Raw genomic sequence first — 26,046 nt, 5'->3', positions numbered from 1 at the left:
TTTAAGTTTTCATTGTTAGGAATCATGTCGAGTCACCTCATAAAAAACATTGTGTTAAAGATTCATTCATATATATAAGCAAGTTAAATTTCAAACTTAAATTTGATTTATTAGAAATATATAAAACTTATCCATATAATATGACATAATTGATAAATAACTTTATTATTAGAAATGTAGTTCGAGATTTAACATATCTTAATTCGAGATATCAATTATAGACTCTCGTAGTCTCGTTTGAGAGATATTTTAATTCATCCAAAAATTATGAAACTTGACGTTACTAGTTTAATATATTTATAATTTAATTGCTTTTTATTTTTCGAATATATTTTTAAATTATTTTTAAGTTTATTAATTAAATACTTAGTAAACATTTTTATATACTTAATTGACATTTTTATATTATATGATGACATAAGATTAATATAATAATAATAATAATAATAATAATAATAATAAATATCTAAACATATAATTTTTTATTTTATAAATATACTATATATACTTAAATCTATTTTTCATGTTGAGAACTATTAGTTAATAATTAACTACTGTTTTTTCATAAAGTTGGTAAATATATTCTTCTAATTGCAGTTTGAGTCATAAATAAGATCTTTATTGTTTTTAAACATTGCACAACTCTCCCATATTTAATTAAAGTGCCTTTGTTAGTTGTCTTCTATTGCAGTAAAATTTGAAATTCTTAAATACTTCCGTTACTACAATATTAAAATAACATTACAATAATATACGAGAACAAATAATATAATGATTAATAGTCTTCTCATATCAAGGTAAATACTATAGTTTATTAACCCCAAGTGTGTGGTTCAGCGATAGGGGTTGATCCACGCTTAAGCAAGGTCAGGGGTTCTAATCCTGCCTTGTGTATGCAGCCGCGCTATCCTACCCTTTGAGGTGCCTCCCTCGTAGCGAGGAGATTAGTCACTGCTGTCGGCGATGGATACTCCAGGGACGAACCAAAAAAAAAATTTATAGTTTGTTGCAATTAATAAATTTTTAATAAAATATTGATCATACAAATTATTATCACTTACAGATAAGATAGATCAAAACTAATAACATGTTACATATGAGAATTGTCGCTATATTAATATAATAAGAGTTAATCACTTATATACGTTCAGTATAAAAAAAAATTTATACTGACAACTAATCATATTTTCTAATAATATCATGTTATTTATTTATTTAATCAAATAAAAATAAAAAAATAATTTAAAATATATGATTGATTGTTAATGTAAAATATTTTACACTGATAGTGCATGAATAATTAACTCATATAATAATATATAAGATGCTTTGCAACAACTACAAAAAAAAAATGCTAAGATCACTAAAATAACTTGAATTGGGACAAGTAGAAGAGGTGTTCATAATGTAATTTTTTACAGTAATAATATATGAAAATTAAACTCCGAAATTTTGAAAATAAAATAAAATAAAATAGTAATAATAGGGTGATCACTTAACCAGTATCTTCTATTTTTTATAAACATATTCTTCCCAGCCAACCAAACGACGATTTTTCATGCTTTTTATATAATAAAGACCAACTTTTATATTACATTTATCTCTTCATTCCACCAATCACGATTTCTAAATTTGTCTTTTATGATATATTTTTAAGAAGATCATATTTTTCTTGTGTTTGAAACAGCATGATATTCTTTTGACAGAGATGAAGAATTGACACTATATTATGTATATGGTACACCCTGACATGGTAATAACAGTATCAAGGATGAAGCCTTGCAAAATATTCAGATATACATCATCATCCTAGGTACCAAAGTCAACAATATTATTAACCAACAATCATTAACTCCTTATTACATATAAATACCAGCATAGCCACCGACACTTGCATATAATCTTTATTCTTTAATACATGCAAGTGAGTGGGTTACCATCTCATTCTTAAATTTATTAAATATTAATGAATTTTTTTTTACAATAAAATTATTAATAGTTTTTTTTTTATCCATATACATGATTTACATAATGTCTCTAATTAAGTTGGTTGTAATAATGTACGTTTTTCTTAATTATTATATTTTTATCAATGATTATGTATCATGTGTTATTTTGGAATTGTTGGAAAATGTTGGAAGTTAAAAATTCTCCAAAGAATTTTTGAGTATTTAGAGATTTTTTTGAACAAAAGTCTAGTTTAGCCTTGAAGAAAGGAATATATAACATTTCTTTTGATATTTGAACCTCATAAACTTATTTCAGAGAGAACCTTAGAAAGATTCTAGAGAGAGAAACTCTAGAGTTTTTATTCCTCTCGTTCTTCTTTTAGATTTTCCAAGAAAGTAATAGATTTTTGGTTGGTGCTTAAGTGTTGATCGGAGGCTCCTAGCTAAAGATCATTTTCTTAAGGAGTGGTGTGGAGCTTCTCGGAGCTCAAATTTTGTTTCTTCCTTCTTACTCTTCTTGATTTGGAGATTTTCAAAGGTAAGGAAAGATAGAAACTTGCTCTTGATAAGTTGTATGTTATTTGATTGTCATCAAATGTGATTGCATTAGTTGATTTCTAGATTGCATTATGGAAGTTGGAATGTTTGAAGCATGTTGAAAATGATTTTGGGTGATTCTACCAAGTTGGTTGTTGCATGTTGTAAATTTGGTGTAATATGAGTTGTTGATGATGTATAAATGTGATAGATTACATTGCATGTTGATTTCCTAAGTTTCAGGTGAAGGTTAAACCAATTTGCAAGTTTGTTATGTGTGACACTCACTATTACCCCAAGTGCTTATCCTAAGCATCGAACATGGCTTCAATTAAGGGGCTTCTATTTTGCTTGGTGACACCAAACATGAGAATAAAGAATTGTCTCAGGTTGAAATCAAGTCGACTAGTGTTTGAATGTTGTTGAGCGTAAAGTAAGAGAATTGAAATTTTATATTATTATTATTATTTATTTCTATTTAAAAAGTTTATATAAAAATAGTAAAAATAAAATTTTTAATATTTTATATTTTCATGTTTTATATTTTTTAGACAAAAACTAAAATAAAATAATAACATAAAACATTTTCTTAATCCAAATAACTTTGTTTTTAAATAAAAGATAAAATAACTAATAAGGTAAACAAAATTATTTATTAATATTTCCTTTTACGTATTTTCTTTCATTACTCAATAAAGTCCATGTGAGTAAATAATAAGTGATCACGAGCCTAATTAAATTTTTTAATTGAATACATGTATCTTTAATCTAACAATAAAAACATACTATTAACACTATTTAACTAAAAATAGTCAACCTTCTTATTTCTTGCACCATAAAAACCTGAAACAACTGTTTACTCAAAAAAAAAAAAAAACTTCAGATATTTGCTACCGGTAATCTTGATTATGGTGTTATTAAATCCTAATTCCCACATTATATTAAACAAATGCATCTAATGTCAAATTTCTTATCCACGAAACACATGAAGGTCCAGCACTAAACGACTACAAAGACAAATGGATTAGATCTTAGGCCACCAAATAATTTAAGACTTTTTATTTTAAAATTTAGATAACATTAGTATTAATAAAATTAGTTTTGTACCGTTAAAATAATATAATTAAAAAATACGTTTAAATTGGTTGTAAATATTTGTCAAAGGGCCAGCTACCTTCCTTCTAATTAAAGGTGGTTTAAATTGTTTATATCATATATGATGAGTATATGATGTTAGGTGAATCCAATCAGAGAGGAAAAAGATAATAATATGATTCCATTTGGCTTAATCTGATCTAGAATTGGAAGTCGCCAATCACGCATCATCATATTATAATGGTACTTCATTTAATAATTATTTCTCATTCTTCTGTAGTCATCCATCACATCATAATTGTACCAATAAATTAAATTAAACACTCATTTGCTGAATAGAGTACAGGCCCCTTATTATATTCACATTTTCACATAATGATTCCGTTCACAGATTATATATATATATATATATATATATATATATATATATTAAAGACAATTTATTTACTTTATGCATAAGAATTAAATTCAGTATTGAAAGGATTTGCATTATCACATGTTGAATCAACTGAACTAGATTTTACTGGATAAAAATGTTTAGTATTAAGATTGTCTATAAGAATACATTAATGAAAAAAAAAATGTCTATACGGATGTATTTGCTGTCCAACAAGAATTATATTATAGGTATATGTTTGAGAATATAGTTTTTGTTTAATAAAAATTAAATTAAAAATATAAACTTGGTATATATATATATATATATATATATATATATATATATTAATAATAAGATGTATATTAAAATTGAGAAAATAAGTGATGCACTATTAATGTAAAATAACTTTAAGACTTTTATTTAATCACAAATAATTATATATTATGATATTTTTTCTTTTAATTCATACGATAAATAAATAAAATATTGAGAATTATAATTGAGTAACAGTATAAAAGTCTTTTACATGATTATTAAACTCATTAAATTTAAGGTGTCAATAATATTATATCAATTTTTAATATTAATTAAATTATTTATTAGTATAATATATCATCTATAACATATAATAAAGAAGATTTCATTTAGTGTATATATTTTTTGGATAATTTTATTTTTAAATTTATAAATAATAAAAAATAATATTAAAAATTAAACATTTTTATAAAGATAAAACTCGAATTCAAAATTTTTAAATTTAAAGATCAAATACAACATTAATTAATTTATCAAATATTAATAATTTTTAAACACTCTTATTAACTAAAATATATAGGCATCAAGTACCTCAACTCCATTAATATTGTTAATATAGATAGATTATTTATATTAATAAGGGGAAAGAGTACTTAATCATCTTAAATTTTACCATTTTTTTAAAATAGATACTGTAAACTTGAATTTAATCTCAATTGATCTTTAAATGTTATCTTACTAGCAAATAGACACCATCAATTTTTATTGTGTTATAATTGATCCTTAAACTTTATCTTTTTTATAAATAAGCACCTTAATTTTAATTTAATCTTAATTCTTAAATTTTATCACTTATTAAGTATATAGTCATCTCCTATATTATATTAAGATTAACTACTGATTATTTATTTATTTTTAAGTCACACTCATTCATTATTTGTTTTCGTATCACTTTTCTTTATTGTATATTAAATCATAAAATTTAGAATTTGAAAATAAAATAAATTTCTTTTATTGTTTTTATTATTATTCTATTTTTTAAATCATATTTTATCATATTTAAAAAATAATTGTAATATAAGCAACAAAAAAAAGATCAATGAATGATTAAAATTTAAGATAAATATTTGAGCTCTAAATTAATAAAATAAAATTATTTGTAAAAATTACTGTAGTAACCCAATTTCGTCCGGGAAATGTCAATTTTGTTAAAAAAAATAGCAAAAAAGGTATATACAAGAAAGAATAAAAAAGACAAAAATATGGAAGTCAATTGTAACGCCTCATTTTTTATATTTTATGGGGGGTAATTTAGTAATTTTCATATGATTTCAGAAGTCCAGAACGGGCCGTTCCAAAAATGGCCGTTGTGAGTAAAATTGCAACCCCGGAACGGGCCGTTCCGGATTCAGAACGGGCCGTTTTGGTCCCTCCTGAAAGTCGGCCCTTCCTCTTCCCAAAGACACCCACACACACACACCTCTACCTTGGACCTGGGGGAACCCAAAGGAAGAGACCAACAAGTTACCGCTACTGAAGCGAAGAATTGTGAGTATATTAAACTCACTTCTTTTTATTTTTTTTATTTTTATATCTGTCATTAGTCCTTATTTAAATTCAAAATGTGATCAAATATAGTGTTACAATATTTAATGTAAATATTTGAAATTATTGTATTAAAAATTTTATTTGGAGGAATGGTTAATTAGATGTGACATCTTTTTAACCTTTGAATTTAAAGTACAAGTTGTGACAGCTTATCTTTAAATTTTTTCTCAAAAAAAAAAAAACAAAAATGTTCAATCAATAAATTTTTTAACATCATAACATCTATAGTAATAATTAAAATTAAAATTTTATTGAATTGACTTTAGTGTACACCTTAGTCAATTTTATATTTTTAGGGTGAATGAGCTGAGATAGTTCAAGAATCCTATATTTAACAAAAATAAAATTTAATTTAAAAATATCAACACACAAATATTTTTTACCAAAGAACTACGTGACTCTGATTCTTCATTACACATGAAGATACGTAGGAGCAAGAAATAAATCTTGTCGAGCCAAAAAAATAAAAAATAATATTTTCCTTTTTATATAACAATAATAATTTTAACCTTTTTTTATATATATACAATAATAGTTTAGTTAAATAAAATATATTTGATTATTTAGTGAGATAAATATTTTTATAAATTATAAATAATTAGTTTAATTAATTAAAGGTACTCGTCTTACGACGAACGTTGTAAGGTGCTAATACCTTCTTCACACGTAATCGACTCCCGAACTCAAAAATTTGGTTTTCGTAGACTATTTTCTATTTTATGGTTTTTTCAATATTTTTCCTTAAAAACAACATTGGTGGCGACTTCTTTTTTTCAATTTATTTTTCGCCGTCCCGTCGCGACCGAGGTTGCTACAATTACAAATAGTAAATATCAATTATAATGAAATTATAGTTGAAGATATTTATTTACAAAATAAAAAAAAATTAAAGATTAATTAAAATAATATTAAAATTTATGATATTTATTTACAAATAAAATAAAATTTAAGGATGGATTAAAATAAGTTTAATGTTCAGAATACGTAAAAGTAGTAAAATTTAGGATGGATTAATACTTTTTTCGCTATTAATAATTTAAAGTTTGTTGGACAAAGTATACCATTAAATATTAATCTAATGATAAATTAAATTCAACAAATTATTATTATTTAATTTTATAATGCGGTTAGCCAAAGTAAATGGTTTTTTTTAATTTTTTTTAGCTTTTATAGTTTAAGATAATTTTTTTTAATTCATATATTTATAATTTTTTATTCTTTTAATTGTTATCATTAAAATTTTTTTTATAACGTCTGTTTTGTGATAACATAATAAAGGTCTTTAATTTTGTGAGGATAAAAAATGTGTCTATACAATAGAGGTCATGTGTAAAAGTACAAAAGATGCATAAAACATTAAGATACTTAATTTAAAATAACTTTATTAAAATAAATTTGATATAAGACAAATTTTTTTTAATAATTTGTTATGTCAGCACAAATGAAATAACGTTACAAAAAAAATTAATGAAAATAATTAAATGGATTAAAAGTTGCAAATATAGAGTTAAAAGATCTATCTCAAACTATACAAACTAAAACATAATAAATTCTATGGTGGCTCATCTCTTCATTTGGAGCATTATGGACAAATTAGACATCTTTACCTCGTGAATGCTGTTAGTGAAGGGACAATTGATGCTGGCAACGTTAACATTGTTAAAGCGAAAGAAAAAAAAAGGTTTTTCTAGTAATCGTCAATGGTGGTGTCATGATGGAGTTTTGGCAAGGAAGAAGATGAAAGGTTTTTTCGCCATAAAGGACATAAATTGTTGGATTACATACACCACTTTAACGTAGTGAACTGTGTCATCATAGTTGCTAGAGAACATCCTTAATCATCGCTTTCAGCATGATATGGTGAAGGTGTTGACGTAAATTGCATTCGATAGGTCAATGCTGAAGAGGGAGACATGGAGAATAGGCAGGGAAGTAGAATGACTAGTGTGGAGACCGAAAAAATTATAGTGGTAGATTGAGAAAGGAATATAGTGCAAAGGGTGCACCATAAGGATCTAAACATTAAATTATTCTAAATGTTAAAATTAATGGATCACAATACAACATATGATAGGGATGACAACCCTAGCCCATGTCCTAAAAGAGATTGAAAAAGATAAGTATAAACACTAATTTTTTTATTATTTTAAAGCATAAAGATTAAAAAGTGAAGTACGAGAAACTAGAAAATTAACAAAGTATTTTAATAAAAAAAATATTTTTATCTTTTGAATATTTTTTATTTGAGACAAAATTTTGTCTCATTATATATATGTATATAGTAACAAAAATTTAAGTTTTCTTAGTCTTCTTCTATAATGATCTGATAAGTCACCATACTTGGTATAATATAATACTACGCAATAGAAAGCAAACATAATATACTAAACTATGGTTATCATGCAACAATGCATGAATATTCATAATTTAGATATGTGTATAGGGTGTAGAAAACCTTAAATAATCCCTGCCAAAATTTGTTTCAAGTGCCCCACTAAGTGCTTTAAGCGAGTAAAGTTAGAGACTACTCCTGAAGTGATCACATTCACTTGCTTTGAGCGACTCCTTGAACACTTTGAGCAAGTGAGCCAAGAAAACATGCATGAATAAGAACAAGTTTAGCATCTAAAAGAAATCACTCAAATCCTTACATCCAAAACCACAAAAACATGCATGCAACTCAGATCCCATCACATACTAGCATCATACAACTCATAATAGAAGAAAATGTATCATGTAACAACAATGTATTACAAGATCTTCAATTCCTATTCATTCTTCACCAAGAATAAGGAAAATCCAAGTTTATACTATTCAATTTCAACTTAAATGATTACTAGAGTATGAATCAATAGATTAAAATCAACCTATACAACATAAAAGATCAAACAACAAGCTTTCCTTACCTCAATTGCTCCTGAATCAAGGAAAGGAAGGAAGAGAAGCGAAACCCCGAAACCCTTCGTATGATGGCTTCTCTCTAAAATTCTCAGTTCTTCAACTTGAATATTAACTCCCACCACACCAACTCATGATCAAATGAAGAAAAAATACCTTCCACTTGAATCAGATCAAAGATCGAACCCCATTGACTCCAGAGCACCTCTCTTTAACTTCTCTCTAAAAATTATGGAATTATGAACTTATGAAGTTCATTTCTCAAAATCCATCATATATACCTCAACCTTTTGTGGATCAACTTTCACACGCTTAAGTTATATCCTCTACAACTTAAATTTAAAGTTATCTCAACTCTAACTTTACCCCAACATAAACTAAAAATAATAAAATTCTTAATTACATATGTCACAAATATACATAATTTAAGAAAAACGTGGTATTACATCTTTTCGCTTAATTTGTGTTATCTCATAGTCTTTTATTAAATCAATTATGAAATATATTACTCCCTCCATTCCTATATATAAGAAACATAAGACGAAAATCACACAAACCAACGAAATGTCAGTTGTTAATCGTAATTAATATATCATAAATTTAAATTTTATTATTAAAATATCCATACAATTAAATGCTTTAATAACACTAATATGAAAAATTGGTCAGTGCCTCTTTCTTAATAAATTGGGGATATAAAAAGAATCTATTAATTAATACAAATAAAAATATGATTATATTTCTTATATTTAAGAGAAAAAAAAAACTTTTGTTTCTTATATATAGAAACGTAGGTAGTATTATCTATGCTATTCAATACTTCCTTTTGATTTCAAATATATACATAAATAAAAAACAAACAGCAAACATGAGTATTGATTTCAAATATAATCAAATTTTAATTAATTTAATTTAATTTAATATTATTATCTCTAAAATACTCATTATTTAATGAAATTTTATTTTACATGTTTTTTTTTCTTATATCAATAAGATGGTTAAAAAGGTATTTTTTTAAAAATAAAATTAGTGTAATTAAATGATATTAAATAATTTTTATAATATGTATTAATTATTTTTTTTGTTTATATACGTGATATTGGTGTAATTATATTGATGTAAATAAATTAAATAAAATATAACGTAATTAAAGGATGTATAAATCAGCAATTAAGTGATACTAACGAACTCTCTAAATAAGTACTTACATAAAAGAAGTAATTGATTAATAATACAAATATTTTAAGAATAACATCAATGTTTGGTGATCTTGTGAACAACTAAATCGTTAATTTCCTCTAAAAGAAAAGTTAAAGTATTATAGTTTAAATTAAAAAGTTTATTTTGTAATAATTACGTTACTGTATATAGAAAATGATTAAAAATATTTTATATTTATGTAAGTTTGTAAAATGATTAATTCGTAATACGTTTTTTTTTAATTTATGCAAATGTTCATATTAACATTAAAAAATCAAAATAGATTTATTATTTGAAATAATGATCAATTTGAATGATTTGAATTCCGTCCTTAAATGTATTATAATTAAATTTATTTATTATTTAAGAATTAATTACTATAATTATTGAAAAAAATTCAAGTCACACGTCGACTAAAGATTAGATAATTAATATTATAATATATAAGTGAAAAACAATCTTCATCTTACAAGTCAGTTTTGTAGGATTGAGTTAGGTTCAAATCCACTATTCTAAGAATAATCATAAAAAGTATTTCATAAATTTAAATTTCATTTTATATAAAATTAAAATTCATATTATAATCACTTTAATTTCTTTAATAATGTATTTTTTAAAATTAAAATATAAAAAATTATTGTGATGTCATTATGTGAAACAAGCCTACATGATGAGATCGTATTTTATAGTATTAATATATAATTATTTATAAGATAATAAAATAAAAAAGTTTTAAGAGAAAAAAAAAAACACAAATAATATAGACCAGTTGTTGAGCAATGAAACCAGTCTTTTCTCGAAATAGGGAAGCTTCCTTATTGCCAAAGAGATCTTCATGCATTCGCTGGTTTTTCGGGTAGAAGCAATTGCTTTTGCTTGTAAAATGAAACAGAAAATCACTCATTTCATTCATCTCTTTTAAAAAGTACTGCAATATTCACACTTCTCTCGTTCACTTTATCATAAAACTAAAAATACAAGTTAAGGTTGGATTATCTTCTCTTATAAGATTTGGGAAAGCTTGCAAACTTTGGCCGTTAAGATTTTTATAAAATAAGAACAAGAATGTACAGTTTTATTAAATTTATAAGTATGTATGAAAAATTAACTGAAAGAGCTTTTGAATAAAAAAATAAAAGTCTCTTGTTTAATTGTAACTTTTATAAAAAAAAAATACTTGCGTTACAGTACCAATTGTACTCCATAAAATAGCTAAAATTCACACGCCATAAATTTATGACCGCATGAAAAACGAGAGAAAAGAAGAACACCACAAGAAATTAAGGAAAACAATAAACAGGGATCCCATCTCTTATTGCTTGGTTGTTTGAACGGAGAAGAATGCGACGTGGCATTTTTTGTGAAACGCAAGAAGAACAAGAGGACTCCACGTGAACCTGCTCCACTATCACGAGGGATATCAAAGTCTTTTTGCTCGTTGTGCGGTCAAAAAATTACAAGTGAAAAAGAAATAAAAAAAATAAAGGGGGGTTTAAGGTTTGAGGACACTGTTGCGTGGTTTTTGGTAGTTTATATGCTGTTGGTGTTGGTGGGTTTTTGTCCTTTAAAACTCTAACTCTCTATCTCCTTCTATCCTATCTATCTCTCTCACAAAAGTTAAAATATATAAATGAATTTTTGAAAGAGATCTGGGATTTTAACTTCCTTAGATTTCTTATGCATTTTCGGGAACTTCGATGCTTTTCCCTTTCAATTTGATCGCAATTCAACCTCGGACTGGGAGGTCAGTTGCATGTTAAGGATTCTGAATTTTGCTTCCTCTTGATGTTTCTGCCATCTTGTGCTTTTTGTGAAGGTTTTGTTTTCTTCCGATTCTCGTGTTTTTCGTTGAATGTTGGGAGATGCTGGATTATGTTAATTTTGAAAGTTTTGATTTTTCTCTCTGGGTTGTCAATTTTGTCATCAACAAAATTCTGGGGTTATGACTTGTGAGGTTGAGATCCGATCGGTAAAGTTAGGCCATCTGGGTTTCCATTCATTTCAATTCTAAAGTTTGAATTTTTAAGGCGTTTAATTTTTTAGTTGGGCGGAGGGGGGATGGTGGTTGAATTTTGGGGTGTCTTCTTCATGTTGCTGAATTGGCTTGAAACTCTGAACTTTTTGGTGCTCAAGAGTAAAATTGAGGGATGTTTATTGTTGATCTCGCGAAATTATGTTCATTAACTTTATGAAGCCTTGTAATTGTTCTGGATGTGCATGTGTTGACTTTTCTTTTTCGGTTCATCCGCTTTTTGAAGTGTGTGTAATCTTTCCTTTTCCGAATTTTGGTGTTTATTCGTTAATTTTATTATGGTTCATCATGTGTTGCCATATTGGGGAGACGGTCATGGGATTTGATTTGCTTCCTCGCTATTCGTTTGAACCTATGTTAGCATTGTGCTTCCATGCGTTCAATTTTCAAATTTCTCTATTTGCTAAGTCATGGATTTGTCTTTCATTCTCTTGCATGTCCTGTTTTACTTATATGTTATGTATCTTACCAAGAGGCATGCATTCGTGAATCAACTGGGTTGTTTGCTTGAGTTGTTTTACATCTTGTCTTAATTTTTTCTCCTGTTTTCACTTGAGGCTGAAATGGTAATAATATGGAAGATTTTGTATATCTGGGATCTGGTTCCTTCAATTGGTTAACCTCATTGATTTTTCTCACTTTTTTGTGCCAAAATAATATTATGATCAGCGAATCTTCCTTTTGCCTTCATTTTTGTAGTGAGACAAAATCTTAGTTGTCTCCTTAAATCTTGTTATAAATAACAATTTCCCATAATAGTGAAGCTTAGATTATTTAAGTAAATGTTTGGCATATAATTGTTTTTGGTTTTGAAGAAGGTTCTCTTCCTTTGAAATTGTTGCAAATATCTAATCATAATGGTAGTGTCATAATGGTTTATTCTTGAATATTTGTCACTGGCTTAAGTTATTCAAGTGATCTAATGGATTTTCTTTCCCAATATGCAAAATCTAGCAAATTATGAAAATCAAGTTGATACGTGGGTATTTTTCTATTTTATGACAGTGACGAAGATCTGGTATACTGATGCTTCTGGTTAATTGATGAGTTGTATATATTCATGCTATGGTGTTGAAGAAAAGGCTTGATTATGGATTCAGGGGCTTTCAGGTCCCCGTTATACCTAGACATCCTAGATCTGCAAGAGTAAGTGATCGCTGCAATTATGGCAATTGTTTATTTGGTTTGTGATTTTGTGCTTCGAACTATATTTTATTCAAGTTTGTAATTGTTCAGAGGAGGAGGGTTCCTTTCAAGAAACCAGCTGAGGATGGCCAAGCTTGTGCTTTTGAACTACTGGCATCTTTAGCTGGCAAGTTGTTGCAAGAGAGTGAAAGCTCTGCTTCTAGCAATGCATCTGAAGGAAATCATCACCTGGCCTTTAGCAAATGTGTTGTTGAGAAGGAAAGATGTGATGAAGTTAAACCATCAAAAGAAGTGGGAATTCATAATGGAAGTTGTGTAGAAAGTATTTTTATGACTGAGGTGGGCTCACAGAAGAGTGGTGAGAAACCCTTTGCATGTGTCAAGACTGATAGTGTATTAGAATGTGTTTCAGCTAAAGATAATTCTGACAGTTGGGAAAATATCAAAGCTGGTGTGAAGTCTAAAATTTTCAAATGGGAGAATAAGTTTGTAAATCATTCTAACAGATTGGTAGAAGTACCTGAAGATCAAGAGGCTGGCAATTCAGCCTTTGAGGGATTATCGTTGGAAAATAAAGTTCCTTCGAAGGACCCATTGGAGTTGTGCATTAACTCTCCTGCACTAGTTAATTCAAACAGTGATGTGAAATCTCCATTGTGTAGGAATCAGTTTCCCAAATCTGCCTTTTCCGGGCATGGGAATGATATTAAGTTAGGTTTTATTGATGATGACGAAAAATTTATAAGGTGCAACAAAGTTGGCACCAAGTCTAAAGCTTTTAGACCTCAACAGTGCATTTCACACCGCATAATCAGGAAGCGGTTGACTTCCAAATCCTGGAAGGTTGCTCCAAAGTTGAAGGACTATGAACATTCTAGATCTGGTAAGGTGGTTAATAAATTATCTGCTATCAAGTGCTTCATTAACTGATGCATATCAAGTCTATTGGTTATGTTTGTTTTTCACTATATAACATATAATTTGCAGATGAGGGAGTAAAAACTCTTAATCGTAAGAGGAAAACTTGCTACAGTTTTGATAGACCTCAGCATTGCACTCTTTTCAAGCGTAGCAAATTCATTGACAGGGGTTCAGTGGTAACTTCTGATGGAGGATTCAGCAGCGACAGTGTATATGATTCACATGAGAAAGGAATTGATGGAGATAACCCTGGCTCATCTGGAAAACCGCGACAAGCTAAGGATTCTCATGGTAATTAATTACACGGTGTTCATTAGTTTTGGTTAGCTCAATTGTTCTTCACAGCTGCACCCTGTAGGAGTTGATGTTATGTCATTGTGTACAGTTAAGTTTAGCATCAAGTCATTCAAGATTCCAGAACTTTATGTTGAAGTTCCTGAAATTGCGACTGTTGGTTCACTAAAGGTATGCATGAACTATATTTTCAATTTTATTTTAGAAAAAAATGTTAATGTTGTCATTGAACTTCATCCACAGATTGAAGTGGCTGCTGAACATCCCTTTTTCTTATGGTAATGAAATTTAATTTTTTACAATACTTTTGTAGAGGACAGTCACGGAGGCAGTGATGACTATACTCGGAGGTGGAGTGCATGTGGGTGTTCTTGTTCAGGGGAAAAAAGTAAAAGATGACAACAGAACTCTTCTTCAGACTGGTGTATCGTGTAAAGAAAATCTGGATAAACTCGGTTTCATGTTGGAGCCCACTTCTTTTCAATCTTCTCCTACTGATTGTGTTGGAGATCCTTCTCAATGCAAAACCCTCAAGCCTTCCAGGTGAGTCAATGTTGATAACACAGTTTCTTTTCTTAACCACAGCTGATTTTATGATGCAACATTTGTGATAACAGATGCCCTTCATTTACTGCATGTGTTTAGTTTAATTGTTTTTATGCTCATCTGGTGAAATTTGGATATGGTTCACCTTAGTCAATTAAACGTTCCCTTTGTCTATATATCTAAATCTAATGAATAATTTTAAACCTTTCCTACTTCCTTTATATGGTAAGTATTGAATGAATTTTATATTTCCAAGACATTAAATATAGGAGCCTTTTCATTTAATACTTTCTTTATGAGGTAGTAGGAGGATATATATCATGACTCATATCTAATATCTAATTTCATAATTTGATTTTTCTAGGTCCCAAGGAACTCCCATCTTCGATTCAGGGGTTACTGATGCCTTACAGGATTCCTCCTTGCTGACAAATACTTCCAACCTTGATGAAATTAACCATGACTCCACTTCTTCCTTGACTGACACTACAGCTGACAAACTAACACCAGATTCCAGAGCCCTAGTTGCTGTTCCAGATAGGAGTACAGAAGCATTAGCTCTGGTTCCTGTGAATCAGAAAACCAGGCGCTCTGAGCTTGTACAGCGTCGAACTAGGAGACCATTCTCTGTGTCTGAAGTAGAAGCACTTGTTCAGGCAGTTGAGGAACTTGGAACTGGAAGGTTCGATGTTTATCTGCTTCTCCTACATACAAACAGGAAAAATTGGTTACTGACTATGTTTTCACCATGCAGGTGGCGTGATGTAAAGTTGCAAGCTTTTGAAAGTGCAGACCATAGGACTTATGTTGACTTGAAGGTACTCCCTTTTATTAATTTTCTGGGGATCTTGATGCCCCTCGTAGTTGCATTATTACATCGATTAGTCCATTTGCATTGAATATATAGAATCGAATAATTCTAAATCCTCCTACAACATCTTCTTGTTAATCGTCCTACCTACTTGCTTTGTATGGTAACTATTGAATGCTTTTTATGTTTTCAAAACATTAAATATATTTTTCATTTAATACTTTCTTTATAAAATATTAGGAAGATTAGTAGCTCAATTTTGCAGTTATCTTGGTTATCACATCAGAGGCTTATTTTATAGTGAGATTCAAATCACCAGTCCCCTTTCCTATTCATCCAATTGAAAATGACATCTCACTACATAAATTTCTCTTTTAAATTGCAATCTTCTCTCTTAGTTGTTAGTCTGTTTTTGCTGGAATATCTGTTTATAGTAAAAGGGATAAGAAAACCCTTTTCTTGTCATGTTTATCTTTGCTATGTGTGAAAACCTTTTAGGTCACCGACTACCGTAGTACTATGAATAAAATTAGTTTTTGATCTAGTGACAACTATATCCGTGACAGAAAAAAAAAATAAAGGGAGAAGAAAGGAGGCATAGAAAGGAAAGTGAACATGTTGATTTGATTCCATTGAAATGTTTGCATTGTTTAATTGCTGAACACCTGATCTATGGCTGTTCAAACTTCACAGGATAAATGGAAAACATTAGTGCACACTGCAAAAATCTCCCCTCAACAAAGGAGAGGAGAACCAGTTCCCCAGGATCTATTGAACAGGGTTTTGGCTGCTCATGCTTACTGGTCTCACCACCAAGCCAAGCAGCACGGCAAGCATCAAGCTGCAACCATGAAGGTCATAGAAGCCTAAGCCAAATGAGACAAACAGCGTTGATGTTGTGATCATGTAGAAATAATTTAACGTTGTTGACTTGTAGTAGTGGAAAACAAACTTGTACATTCTGATTCAATTTCGTGTAATATCCTCACCAAATTCATTGCTGGCCTTTAATTTCAAGCAGGCTGGCATTTGTAAATGATTTTAAGGAATAAGATTGCTCTGATAGGAACTTAGTTGTTTTCTTTATTTCTTTTGTTTTAGTTTCATGAATGTAAGTAGGAATGTCAAAAGAACATGACAGCATAACAAAGGAAAAAGAAATTGTTCTCCTTGTAATTATCTCTAGTTCTATCAATGCAACAAGTACTTGGGATCCATTTTGATGTTTCCTTTTTCATTTGCTGTTTTATTTTCCTTGTTAGAAAAATTTACACATTTATGTCCGCTTAACGATGAATACATATTTTATTTTGGCATAATTATTTATGTCGGAAATTGAAACTATATAATAATCTAATAATCACCTGGCCCTATCTTATCTATTTATGTTCTATTCACTTTGTGCATGGCAGTGCAAGGTTATATATAAATAATTAACTTTTTCCATTTAAATGTACATAGTTAATTAAATTTGAGGTTTTAGAAGTTATTAAATGGTGGGGTATAATTTTATTTTTGTTGACCTAAATTTTTGTGCAAAAAGTAGTTAATTAGTACTGAAAACCCTTGGGAGAAGGAGGTGGGGAAGATGGGTGTGGGAGGAACAGCGGATTTCTTCTACAAGGAGGCGCAACGCCTGGGCTACGTGGCTCGCTCTGCCTTCAAACTCCTTCAGATACAAAGCCAACACAAGCTCATCACCCCCGGCGCCGCCGTTCTCGACCTCGGCTGCGCCCCCGGCGCCTGGCTCCAGGTCGCTTGCCAGAGCCTGGGTCCCCTCCGCGGCGGCGGCTCCGTCCTCGGCGTCGACACCAAGAAGATCAAGCCTCCCCCTCTCCACTGCGATTCCAGGGTCCAAACCCTCTCCGCTGACGTCACCACGCTCCCTCGCCGCCGCCTCAGGGCTCTCTCTCCCGCCCAAAAAGGGTTTTCCGTTGTTCTTTCCGATATGTGTCCCTTGGTTTCCGGAATCACCACCAAAGACGCTGCCTTGTCGTTTGAGCTCGGGATGCGGGCCTTGGGTTTGGCTCTCGGCGACAGAATTCACCTGGAGCCAGGTGCTGATGATGATGATGAGAGTGGCGGAGTGTTGCGAGTTGGAGGGCACCTTGTTGTCAAGCTTCTCGAGAGTGAAGATGCTAAAGGTGCTTCCTTTCTTTATTCCTTGTTCAATTCAAGCGCATTGGTTTGGTTGTGTTTCTACTTTCTAGTGTGAGTCTGGTGTTTGATTTTTTTATTTTTTATTTATTTATTTAATGTTTGTGTGGTGCAGAGATCAACCAGATTTCTAAACCGTTCTTTAGGAAGACGTCGTGGCTCAGACCTAAAGCCACAAGGCCTTCTTCAAGAGAGATTTATTTGATATGTCAAGGTTTAAAGCCAGAGGCTAACATTATTATATAGATTCTTTTACAACATCACATTCCTTGCAAGGGAGAATGTTAGGACATGTCCCATTTTATTGATGTTAATTAAGGTGATTGTGAAACTCACTAGTTTTTCTAGCTAGCTTTTGATGTTTATTAATCGATGGATCTTGACTCCTGTGATATTTGAGGAGGGTGGTGAGAGGTTTGTGATTTGCCCCATGCCAAGGAAATTGTATTTTTTGTTTGTTTGAAGGAAATTGTATTTGCTAAATAGTTTCAGAAGAAAAATAAAAGTGACTTAAATTGGGGAATCAGTGCTGTATATGAATTTTTAATGAATTAATAAATTAATTTTATTCGATGCCTAAAAATTATCACATTCATCTATTTACCATCAATGTGAAGCAAAGTTCCCCTAACAACAACGTACAACGCGCAAAAGGCACTGAGATACCCACGACCACGAATGGATAACGAAAACTAGACGGGTAACTAAATCAGTTTAATATCAACCAAGTATTTGGTATTCACAAGATTGAAAGTATTTGCAGTAGCACCATGCTTTCGATGACATTCAGTTCCAGCTCCAGCAAAAGCAAGACCACGAATTATACTATACTTTGTAAACTATGATAGAAAATTCTAGACAATATACAGTACTATACTGTGATCAATTACACTGTATACTGCAGCTGATAATTGCGAAGCCAGTCTTCACCTTTTTCATAATAATCCAGTCTACTGAAAGTTTGCGTATGGAACTGTGGGTCTGAGGCAAAGGAAGCAGCCCCACGCCATGCATCCATGACTGGATCCAATGCTCTCACTATTTTTATAGGTGAGCCACATGGTCTAATCATCCGAATTCCAGCTTCCAGGCGTTCAACTATTCCAGGGAAAAGAGAACTTCCACCAGTAACAAGTATGGAACTGGTCAGTCTCTCTTCCAAGCTTTCATCCTTGTATGGTAACCTCCTTATTGACACCCCAGCCATTTCATCTAATCCTACCTGATCAACCCCAATCCAGTTTGGATTAAACAATATTTCAGGACATCTGAATCTTTCCACCCCAAGAAAAATCTGAAAATCTTCTTTGGTCAGAGGTTTAAAACGCGGCACCTCAGCAGGTTGAGAAAAACCAGCATCTAACTTGGGTATAAATGTTGGATCCAACTCCTACCAAATCAACAATACAGAAAAGTTTTTGTGAACTGTAAATCAAGACCCGTGTACAAAATGATCTTGTACAATCGTAAATTAATTTTATGGGATTTTATCCTGTATAAGGTGAACTAACCTGGAGCCTAGAAGAGATGCGGGCAAGCTCTGCCTCGTCCTCATCAGGTCCCTCCTCATCATCGTTAGCATAATCTTTGCTCATCAATTTGTAAAGTTCCCAATCTTCATCTTTGACACCAAACGTATCTTCACCTTTACCACGATCAAAAGCTGCAGTTGTCAGGAGACGCATCCGTTCCCTCTGAGCAGCATTTAGTCTTTCACCACGGCCAACACCACCGGACAGATTATTTCCATTTGAATGGCCTCCGTTTGTCTTAAGTCGTTTTTGTTGGTCAACTCTTTCTGAAAGGTCTTTGTATCTGGTATGTAATTGTTCCAAGTAAAGCTCCGGGTTCTCTCTACAGTAAGGAGACACAAAAATGTTTATACAATAATAATCATTCAAAACATAGTCAATATTGCAATCATGCTGTGGACAAAAGTTGTATCGTGAGCATAAGTAAATGCCGATAATACAGTACACACTTTTCCTTGCCGTCCTTGTCCTTAGAAATACTTATCAGATTCAAGCTAGTAACCTTGTATTAAATAGAACGCGTGCTCTTCTCTCTTGCTTTCTCCCATTTTACTTGGTTGAATATAAAGGGAAAACACTTCTACTTACATATGCCAGCCACAAACAATTTATAACTTGAAACTCAATAAAGAAACTAAAGAAGCAGACATACAGGCGTTTCTCCTCCTCTAGCTGTTGTTGTCTCTCTCGTTCCAATTCCTCTTCATAGCGCTTCTGTTTTAATCGCTGCCTCCCTTCAGCCATAGATTTGAGTGACAACTGTTTCTTCTTTTCATTGAGCTGTCAAATATCAATATAGAAAATGAAATGAATATTGTTAACTTCACAGAGCACAAAGAACATCATGCAAAGAAAATATTTGGAAAATTAAATCATATTAAGATTGTAAGCAAATGTGGCTCCGGGAAAAAATTGTACAAGTACATTTATCGCATGTTTAGTAAGGCTTTTTCCCAATATTTAATGTAAAAAAAAAATGAAAAAAAAATCTCTCCATAAAACAACAAAAGAAAAGATAATTATTTCTCCAAAATAAGCTGAAAGTGTGGGAACACACAGCTCAATTTATTAATAATGCATGAGATCAGCTGCCTGATACAAAAACATACCTGTTCTGGCGTCAACATGTCATCAGGAATGTTAATAAGAGAATACTTCTCATTAGCCGCAAGATCAGCCTTTTCAGTTTCAGCTTGTTCATTCTTTGGTTCACCTTTTACTTTCCGTAAAGATTGCATAACTTTATTACGTGCTGATTCAATCTCCTGCCTAGAAACATAGCCAGTTTCTGCCAGGAAAGATGGAATCTCACTCTCTTCTACTTGGTCAAGCTGATGCAAAAGAAACTCTAAAGCGTGCAATTCATTTTCCAGTTCATTGATCTTAGAAGACCTCTTTGCCTCAGCCATTTCTCGAAGCCTTTGACCTTGTTTCTCTTTTATTGCTGCCTTTCTTGCAATCTCTTCCTCAGAAGGAGGCTCCTCAGTTGGGGGTGGAACCCAAGGGAGCTGCCAACATCTGGTTTTTTCTTCAGCTTCCTTGGCTCCTTTCTATTAGATCATTCATGAAGTTTTAGAAACAACGAAGGAACTTAGTGGGAAAAAAAAAAACAATTTATACATATACCTGAAACAACCGAGCTTCAGAAAGATAATCTGGTGCAATGTAACAATGTTCCATCTTCAGGTCTTCAACCCTTTCCCATGTAAATCTAGTCCTGCAATGAGCAATCAATAAAATCTAAAATATTCTTCAAATTTAGCATTCAGTTCGGTAATAGCATAACCCAGATGATTTGACACTCACAAATGATAAGGATATTTAAGTGAAAGAAGTTGCTTCAAATAATCAGTCACATGGAATCCACCAATATTAGTACGACAGCTTCCTTTGTAAACAGGCTCCCCATCTACAAACTGGAAATATCCAAGCAAACAATATCAAGTTATCAACACTTAGGTAGATTTTATTTGATCCTATTTTGCGACTCTAATATTATCTAGAAGAAAAGATGGCTAAAGACACACTTGCATATATATTTGAATATCCCTGTTGTCAGAACTGATCACAATTTGCCATTAATATATACTGGCCTCCCCAAATGCACAATCACATGCCCGATGGATTTCTTTTTATTTATCAATATTTTTCAAAAAAAATCATTTATTTTTATGGAATTTTTAAGTTTTAATACCTAAATCTTTTCCAATAAGAGCATACCCTCTATAAGACTAGGTAAGAGTTTTTGGTTTCAACTTTCCGCCCCTCTTTTACAAGGATAAGTTTACAACTATTTTAATTTATCTACTTAAAATTTTAAGAAGACCATAAGGAGAATTTCCTTTATATATATAACATAAACATATGAATAATTGTTATTAATTACCAAGCTATCTTGAAAGATAATTATACAGATTAACACTATTATGGCTGTCATAAGACTAGGCACTAGGCAGTCAGTTGCTAAAAAGCTAATAAGAGCAAATGAGGCATATTGATGCAAAAATATGACATGCAACTGTTACTTAACAAAGGCATATATGGTGCAAAACAAAAAAATTGTGTTCATCAAATTATCAATCTTGGCCCATAAAGACAACAATCTGTCAGAGGCAAAATAGTAACCGCAAGCATATTAACTATGTTAACAACTAAAATTACAATGATGATCATAATATACAATGAGATCCTATTTAAAAATTTAACCATGTTCAGGTAGATGCTATTCGGATAATCTGCAACAGAAATGACAAACTCATTTCGTTGACATATAAAATCCTTTAATTCATTAATAACATAAAAAGTTTACCGGAATCACATGGGTTGTGGTGAATCCAGGACACAAAGCAAGACCATCTTTAGCACAAACTCCTTGTTGTTGATTATATTTATAGCTGAATGCCACATCAACACCAAAGGCTGCAAGAACAGGGAAGCACAACTAACTTTTATAAGCAAAATTGCACATTTAGCATATAGCACAAAATCCAGACATGTATCCCTAATGAAAAAAAAAAAAAAAAAAAAAAAAAAAAAAAAAAAACCCTAAAAATCATGCGACAAAACCAGGGTACTTAAGGGTTTTGCATTGAAATCAGTTTACTATAGAAGGTCACTTGTAAAATATGAAGAAGTTTTTTCTATAGGTTGCAAAGTATTAGTACCAATTGATGGAACTCCGTAAGTCTCAAAAAGAAGTTCAGCCATTTTACTACGAGATTGAACTGGGTTGCATACACATTCTGTGATCAGGACAGGATGGTCAATCTGCTCTGGCGATAAACATTAAATTAGAAAGAGTGAGTCAAAATTATTCAATTGCCAGGAAAAGGAAGATTATGAATTTATTAAACAAAAGAACTACTATGTACGGAGGTACCAACTCGAGGCCATAATGTTCTACAACTAGTTCACCAAATCTAGAAGTAATATCAACAGCACTAACTAAACCATAGAAGAAAAGGCAATAAACTTAATGTTAGTGGGAAAGAGAAAAATGAAACACTACTCCATCTATTGCCATACCTCCATTCCATTTGCACCCATGCGGTCAAATCCAAAATCAAGAATCTATATAATAAAAAAATGTCAGTAACTCTATCCGCTACACATTCTTCTAAAATAATGAAGCATACAAGTTAAACTCGTGAAAGAAAAAGTTTACATATTCCATTGTTTCGAACTGGTAAACAACATTGCTGTCAAATGCAGAGCGTGGCCCTGAGCGAGTGCAGTCAAAGTATTTCAGTAATGCTGGATCATGGTCACCCACAATAGTGACAGTTTCCCCTGCGTTGTACAACGTGAAAAACAATATTCAATACACCACACAATTGTAGGCAAGCAAAAAGGACCAATGTCGGGACAGAAATTGTCTCAAATCTATTAACGCAGAAACAACAAACACATAGGACCTAGTTTTTTTGCCAAATGAAAGAGTACCCTAAACAAAGCACAAAAAAAAAACAAGAACTTGCAAAAATATTAAATCCAAATGTTAGCCAATGCCCTAAGAAAACAAAACAGTACGAGAAAGAAAATATTCATTATATAGAAAACAAATTTATTTTACAAAAATGTTAATCAGTCCTTTCAAAGCTGATTTTAAGCTGTTAAAAATAGTTTTTTTTTTCCTTTTTTCTTTTGTTTTCCTAGAGAGGCCATAAATATTCACCAAACGTGAAACAATCCTACTTAAATCAGGTAGGACTATAAGACCATTATGAGTGACAAAGTCCTCTCTGTGAATATTAAACAGAATTGTATATCCGAGACTCAAATTCAATATCATTGGATAAGCTATAACATCCACATATTAGTTGAACCATGCACTCCGCAATAAAAATAAGTTCTTATTAAGAAAGAAATGATTTATTACATAAAAAAATTATAAATACTTTCTTTTTGAATAAAAACTTAATAAATAGAATTAGAATTTAGAAGCAGCGATTAAGCAGGGCAATCGATGACAGGATCCAATACTAAATAATTATTATATCTTTACTTAACAGGCAAGCATGAAAATGAAGTGAATAATGCATAATTAAGAAATATCGGGAAAAAGTGAAAAATCAGTAGTACCAGTTACTTTATGGCGTGGCCTTTGCACGATGTTGCGGAACACAACACGAGGTTCAGACTCTCCCGCCCACCTGACAGTAACGAGCATTAACTAAAATCAATTCGGAAAACAAAAATTAGGGTTGGCGAGAAGAGAACAATATTAATACCCTATGCGGAAATAGGAGGCGCCGTTGTCTATTACGATAGGAGTTTGGGAATCGAAGACGTTGAAATCGGATTGGCGCTGAATTTTGGAAATGAAAGGCATAGTGAGAGTGAGGTTCTGTGTGCGGGTCACTCGCGGAGAAAGAAGAAAGGAATCGGCGTGAGTAGTAGCAGCTGCGTGCTTTCGTTCTCTCTTCTTCTTGCGTTCAACACTCTTTCTTCAGGAAAGGAAAACCCAAATGAAAAGGCATTTACCCATGTTATGTTATCTTTTGGGGACGGTCCACGCTTTTACCTATTTCATAGAAATAGAAAATTAAAGAAAAAAAAATAAAGGAAATTTTAAAGTATTTATTTTAAAAACTAAAAAAAACTTATCTAAAGAAGTATTTTATTTTTAAATGACTCTAAAGCAGAAATTGATGTGTTTGTTTATAATAATAAAGAATGCTTTTCAATTAAAAATTTTACATAAACATGTAAAAAGTATTGATAAGTGATTATTTAAATAAAAAAAATTTCTAAAAAATTTAAACAAACAGACTCAAAATTATTTATGTTGAGAAAAATGAAAAAAAAAAATAAGAGAAGTAAAATATATAAAAATAGAAAAGAAAAATAAATAAATAAATTTTTTTTAATTTTTTTAATTAATTAGTTTGATATTAATTGCATAAAACAAAAAGTTTAATCTATTATGAAAAGCAATAGCCAATTAAAAGTTGCAACCTTTTAAAGTAGTATCTATCTAAAGTAAAATTTAATTGATTGAATAATAATTTAATCAATAAATTTTGGGTAATAAGCATTTCTCATTTTTTCAATGCTAAGGGAACAAATTTAAAGGTTTGAATCTCACTTTACTTCTCTTTATTTTTTTTTTTCTCAACTAAACACATAATTTTATTATTTTTCACCTATTTTTTCCTTCTTCGCATCTGACGATTTTTATTATGTCAAACAAAATATATCCCTTTAAAATTTTTGTAAGATCAATTTTGCAAATACAAATCCAACTAAATTAATACTTCATAATATTTTGGATTAATCAAATCAACTTAACTTATTAATACAATGATTTAATTTTAATATTATATATAATATTTTTGTAAAAAAATATATAATATATAATTAAATCATTAAATAAAAATATACATATAATAAACTTATATTTTATAATATACATTTTAAAGGAAAAGATATCAATATCAATATAATAACGTTATAGTTAAAATATTATTTATTAAGTAAAAAGTTAAGTAAAAAACTGTATTACTAATTCAAAATTGTTTAAAGAATATACATAAATTTTAATAGAATAAATAAATTAGACTAAATTATTGCAATCCAAAATATAAAGAACTTGTCTATAAAAATATTGGAAATAATTTCTTAAATTTGGACCAATCAAAATATCACTGGAAGATCGACATAGCACATGACAAGTCATAAATACTCTTATTCTGTTCTAATTTTTTATATACTTTATAAAGATTATTTACAAAAACAAATTACTTTATGAAAAATATTTTGTAAAGTGAAATAAATAAAAAATATACTCCAAATTTTAAAATTATTTTTCTAAATTTTGGGTAATTAAATACCATGTAGAACACATAGCCATGTCTATAAATTTTGAAATCCTAAACCCGAATATAAACAAGCTAACATCAATATTAAGTTTAGGGTCTAGGATCTCGAGTCACATCTTCTGAAAATTCTTATTTGTAACGATGAAGTAAATGGTTTAACATCTATTGCTAATGTAGTTTATAAAGAAGTCTTTTAAACTCTGACATAGGTAACTTGAATTTTTTTTATAATAACATTATAAAAGGAAAACATGTCTACTTTAGTTTTAATTTTACTAATTTTTCAGGCATTTCACCAAGTTTATTTTTTATGATGGATGTGTTCAAGGGTTATTACATAAATACTGTATAAGGTAAAAATTTAAT

At 30.4% G+C, this 26,046-nt stretch overlaps 3 protein-coding genes across 5 annotated transcripts; 2 read left to right on the top strand and 1 right to left on the bottom strand.

Moving 5' to 3' along the window:
- Positions 1 to 11,442: 11,442 nt before the first annotated feature.
- On the top strand, positions 11,443 to 16,888 carry TBP1 (telomeric DNA binding protein 1). 2 transcript variants are annotated; one of them, XM_020378353.3, is made up of 9 exons: positions 11,443 to 11,665; positions 12,959 to 13,099; positions 13,190 to 13,982; positions 14,087 to 14,311; positions 14,406 to 14,485; positions 14,628 to 14,857; positions 15,225 to 15,542; positions 15,615 to 15,678; positions 16,365 to 16,888. In XM_020378353.3, the coding sequence occupies exons 2-9, from the start codon at positions 13,019 to 13,021 to the stop codon at positions 16,539 to 16,541; spliced, it is 1,968 nt and encodes a 655-aa protein (XP_020233942.1). In that variant the 5' UTR covers positions 11,443 to 11,665; positions 12,959 to 13,018; the 3' UTR covers positions 16,542 to 16,888. The 2 variants fall into 2 exon arrangements, with proteins under 2 accessions (XP_020233942.1, XP_020233943.1); XM_020378354.3 differs by having other exon boundaries at positions 11,443 to 11,737.
- A 151-nt stretch (positions 16,889 to 17,039) lies between these two features.
- On the top strand, positions 17,040 to 18,411 carry LOC109814030 (FtsJ-like methyltransferase family protein). Its single transcript, XM_020378355.3, has 2 exons — positions 17,040 to 17,815; positions 17,944 to 18,411. The coding sequence occupies exons 1-2, from the start codon at positions 17,260 to 17,262 to the stop codon at positions 18,072 to 18,074; spliced, it is 687 nt and encodes a 228-aa protein (XP_020233944.1). The 5' UTR covers positions 17,040 to 17,259; the 3' UTR covers positions 18,075 to 18,411.
- A 130-nt stretch (positions 18,412 to 18,541) lies between these two features.
- LOC109814028 (actin-related protein 5) lies at positions 18,542 to 24,359 on the bottom strand. Of its 2 annotated transcripts, XM_020378351.2 has the most exons (12): positions 24,091 to 24,359; positions 23,942 to 24,012; positions 23,025 to 23,149; positions 22,886 to 22,930; positions 22,525 to 22,627; positions 22,170 to 22,279; positions 21,167 to 21,276; positions 20,987 to 21,077; positions 20,470 to 20,910; positions 20,013 to 20,140; positions 19,340 to 19,682; positions 18,542 to 19,218 (listed from the first exon to the last, which is right to left on the bottom strand). In XM_020378351.2, the coding sequence occupies exons 1-12, from the start codon at positions 24,189 to 24,191 to the stop codon at positions 18,715 to 18,717; spliced, it is 2,172 nt and encodes a 723-aa protein (XP_020233940.1). In that variant the 5' UTR covers positions 24,192 to 24,359; the 3' UTR covers positions 18,542 to 18,714. The 2 variants fall into 2 exon arrangements, with proteins under 2 accessions (XP_020233940.1, XP_020233941.1); XM_020378352.3 differs by lacking the exons at positions 23,942 to 24,012; positions 24,091 to 24,359 and having other exon boundaries at positions 22,525 to 22,632; positions 23,025 to 23,121.
- Positions 24,360 to 26,046: the final 1,687 nt, after the last annotated feature.

This window comes from Cajanus cajan, chromosome 9 (genome assembly GCF_000230855.2).
Source record: "Cajanus cajan strain Asha chromosome 9, NIPB_CcT2T_4, whole genome shotgun sequence".
Lineage (NCBI taxonomy): Eukaryota > Viridiplantae > Streptophyta > Magnoliopsida > Fabales > Fabaceae > Cajanus > Cajanus cajan.
Note: the sequence above shows the minus strand (reverse complement) of the source record. Positions and strands in the feature narration are given on the sequence as shown.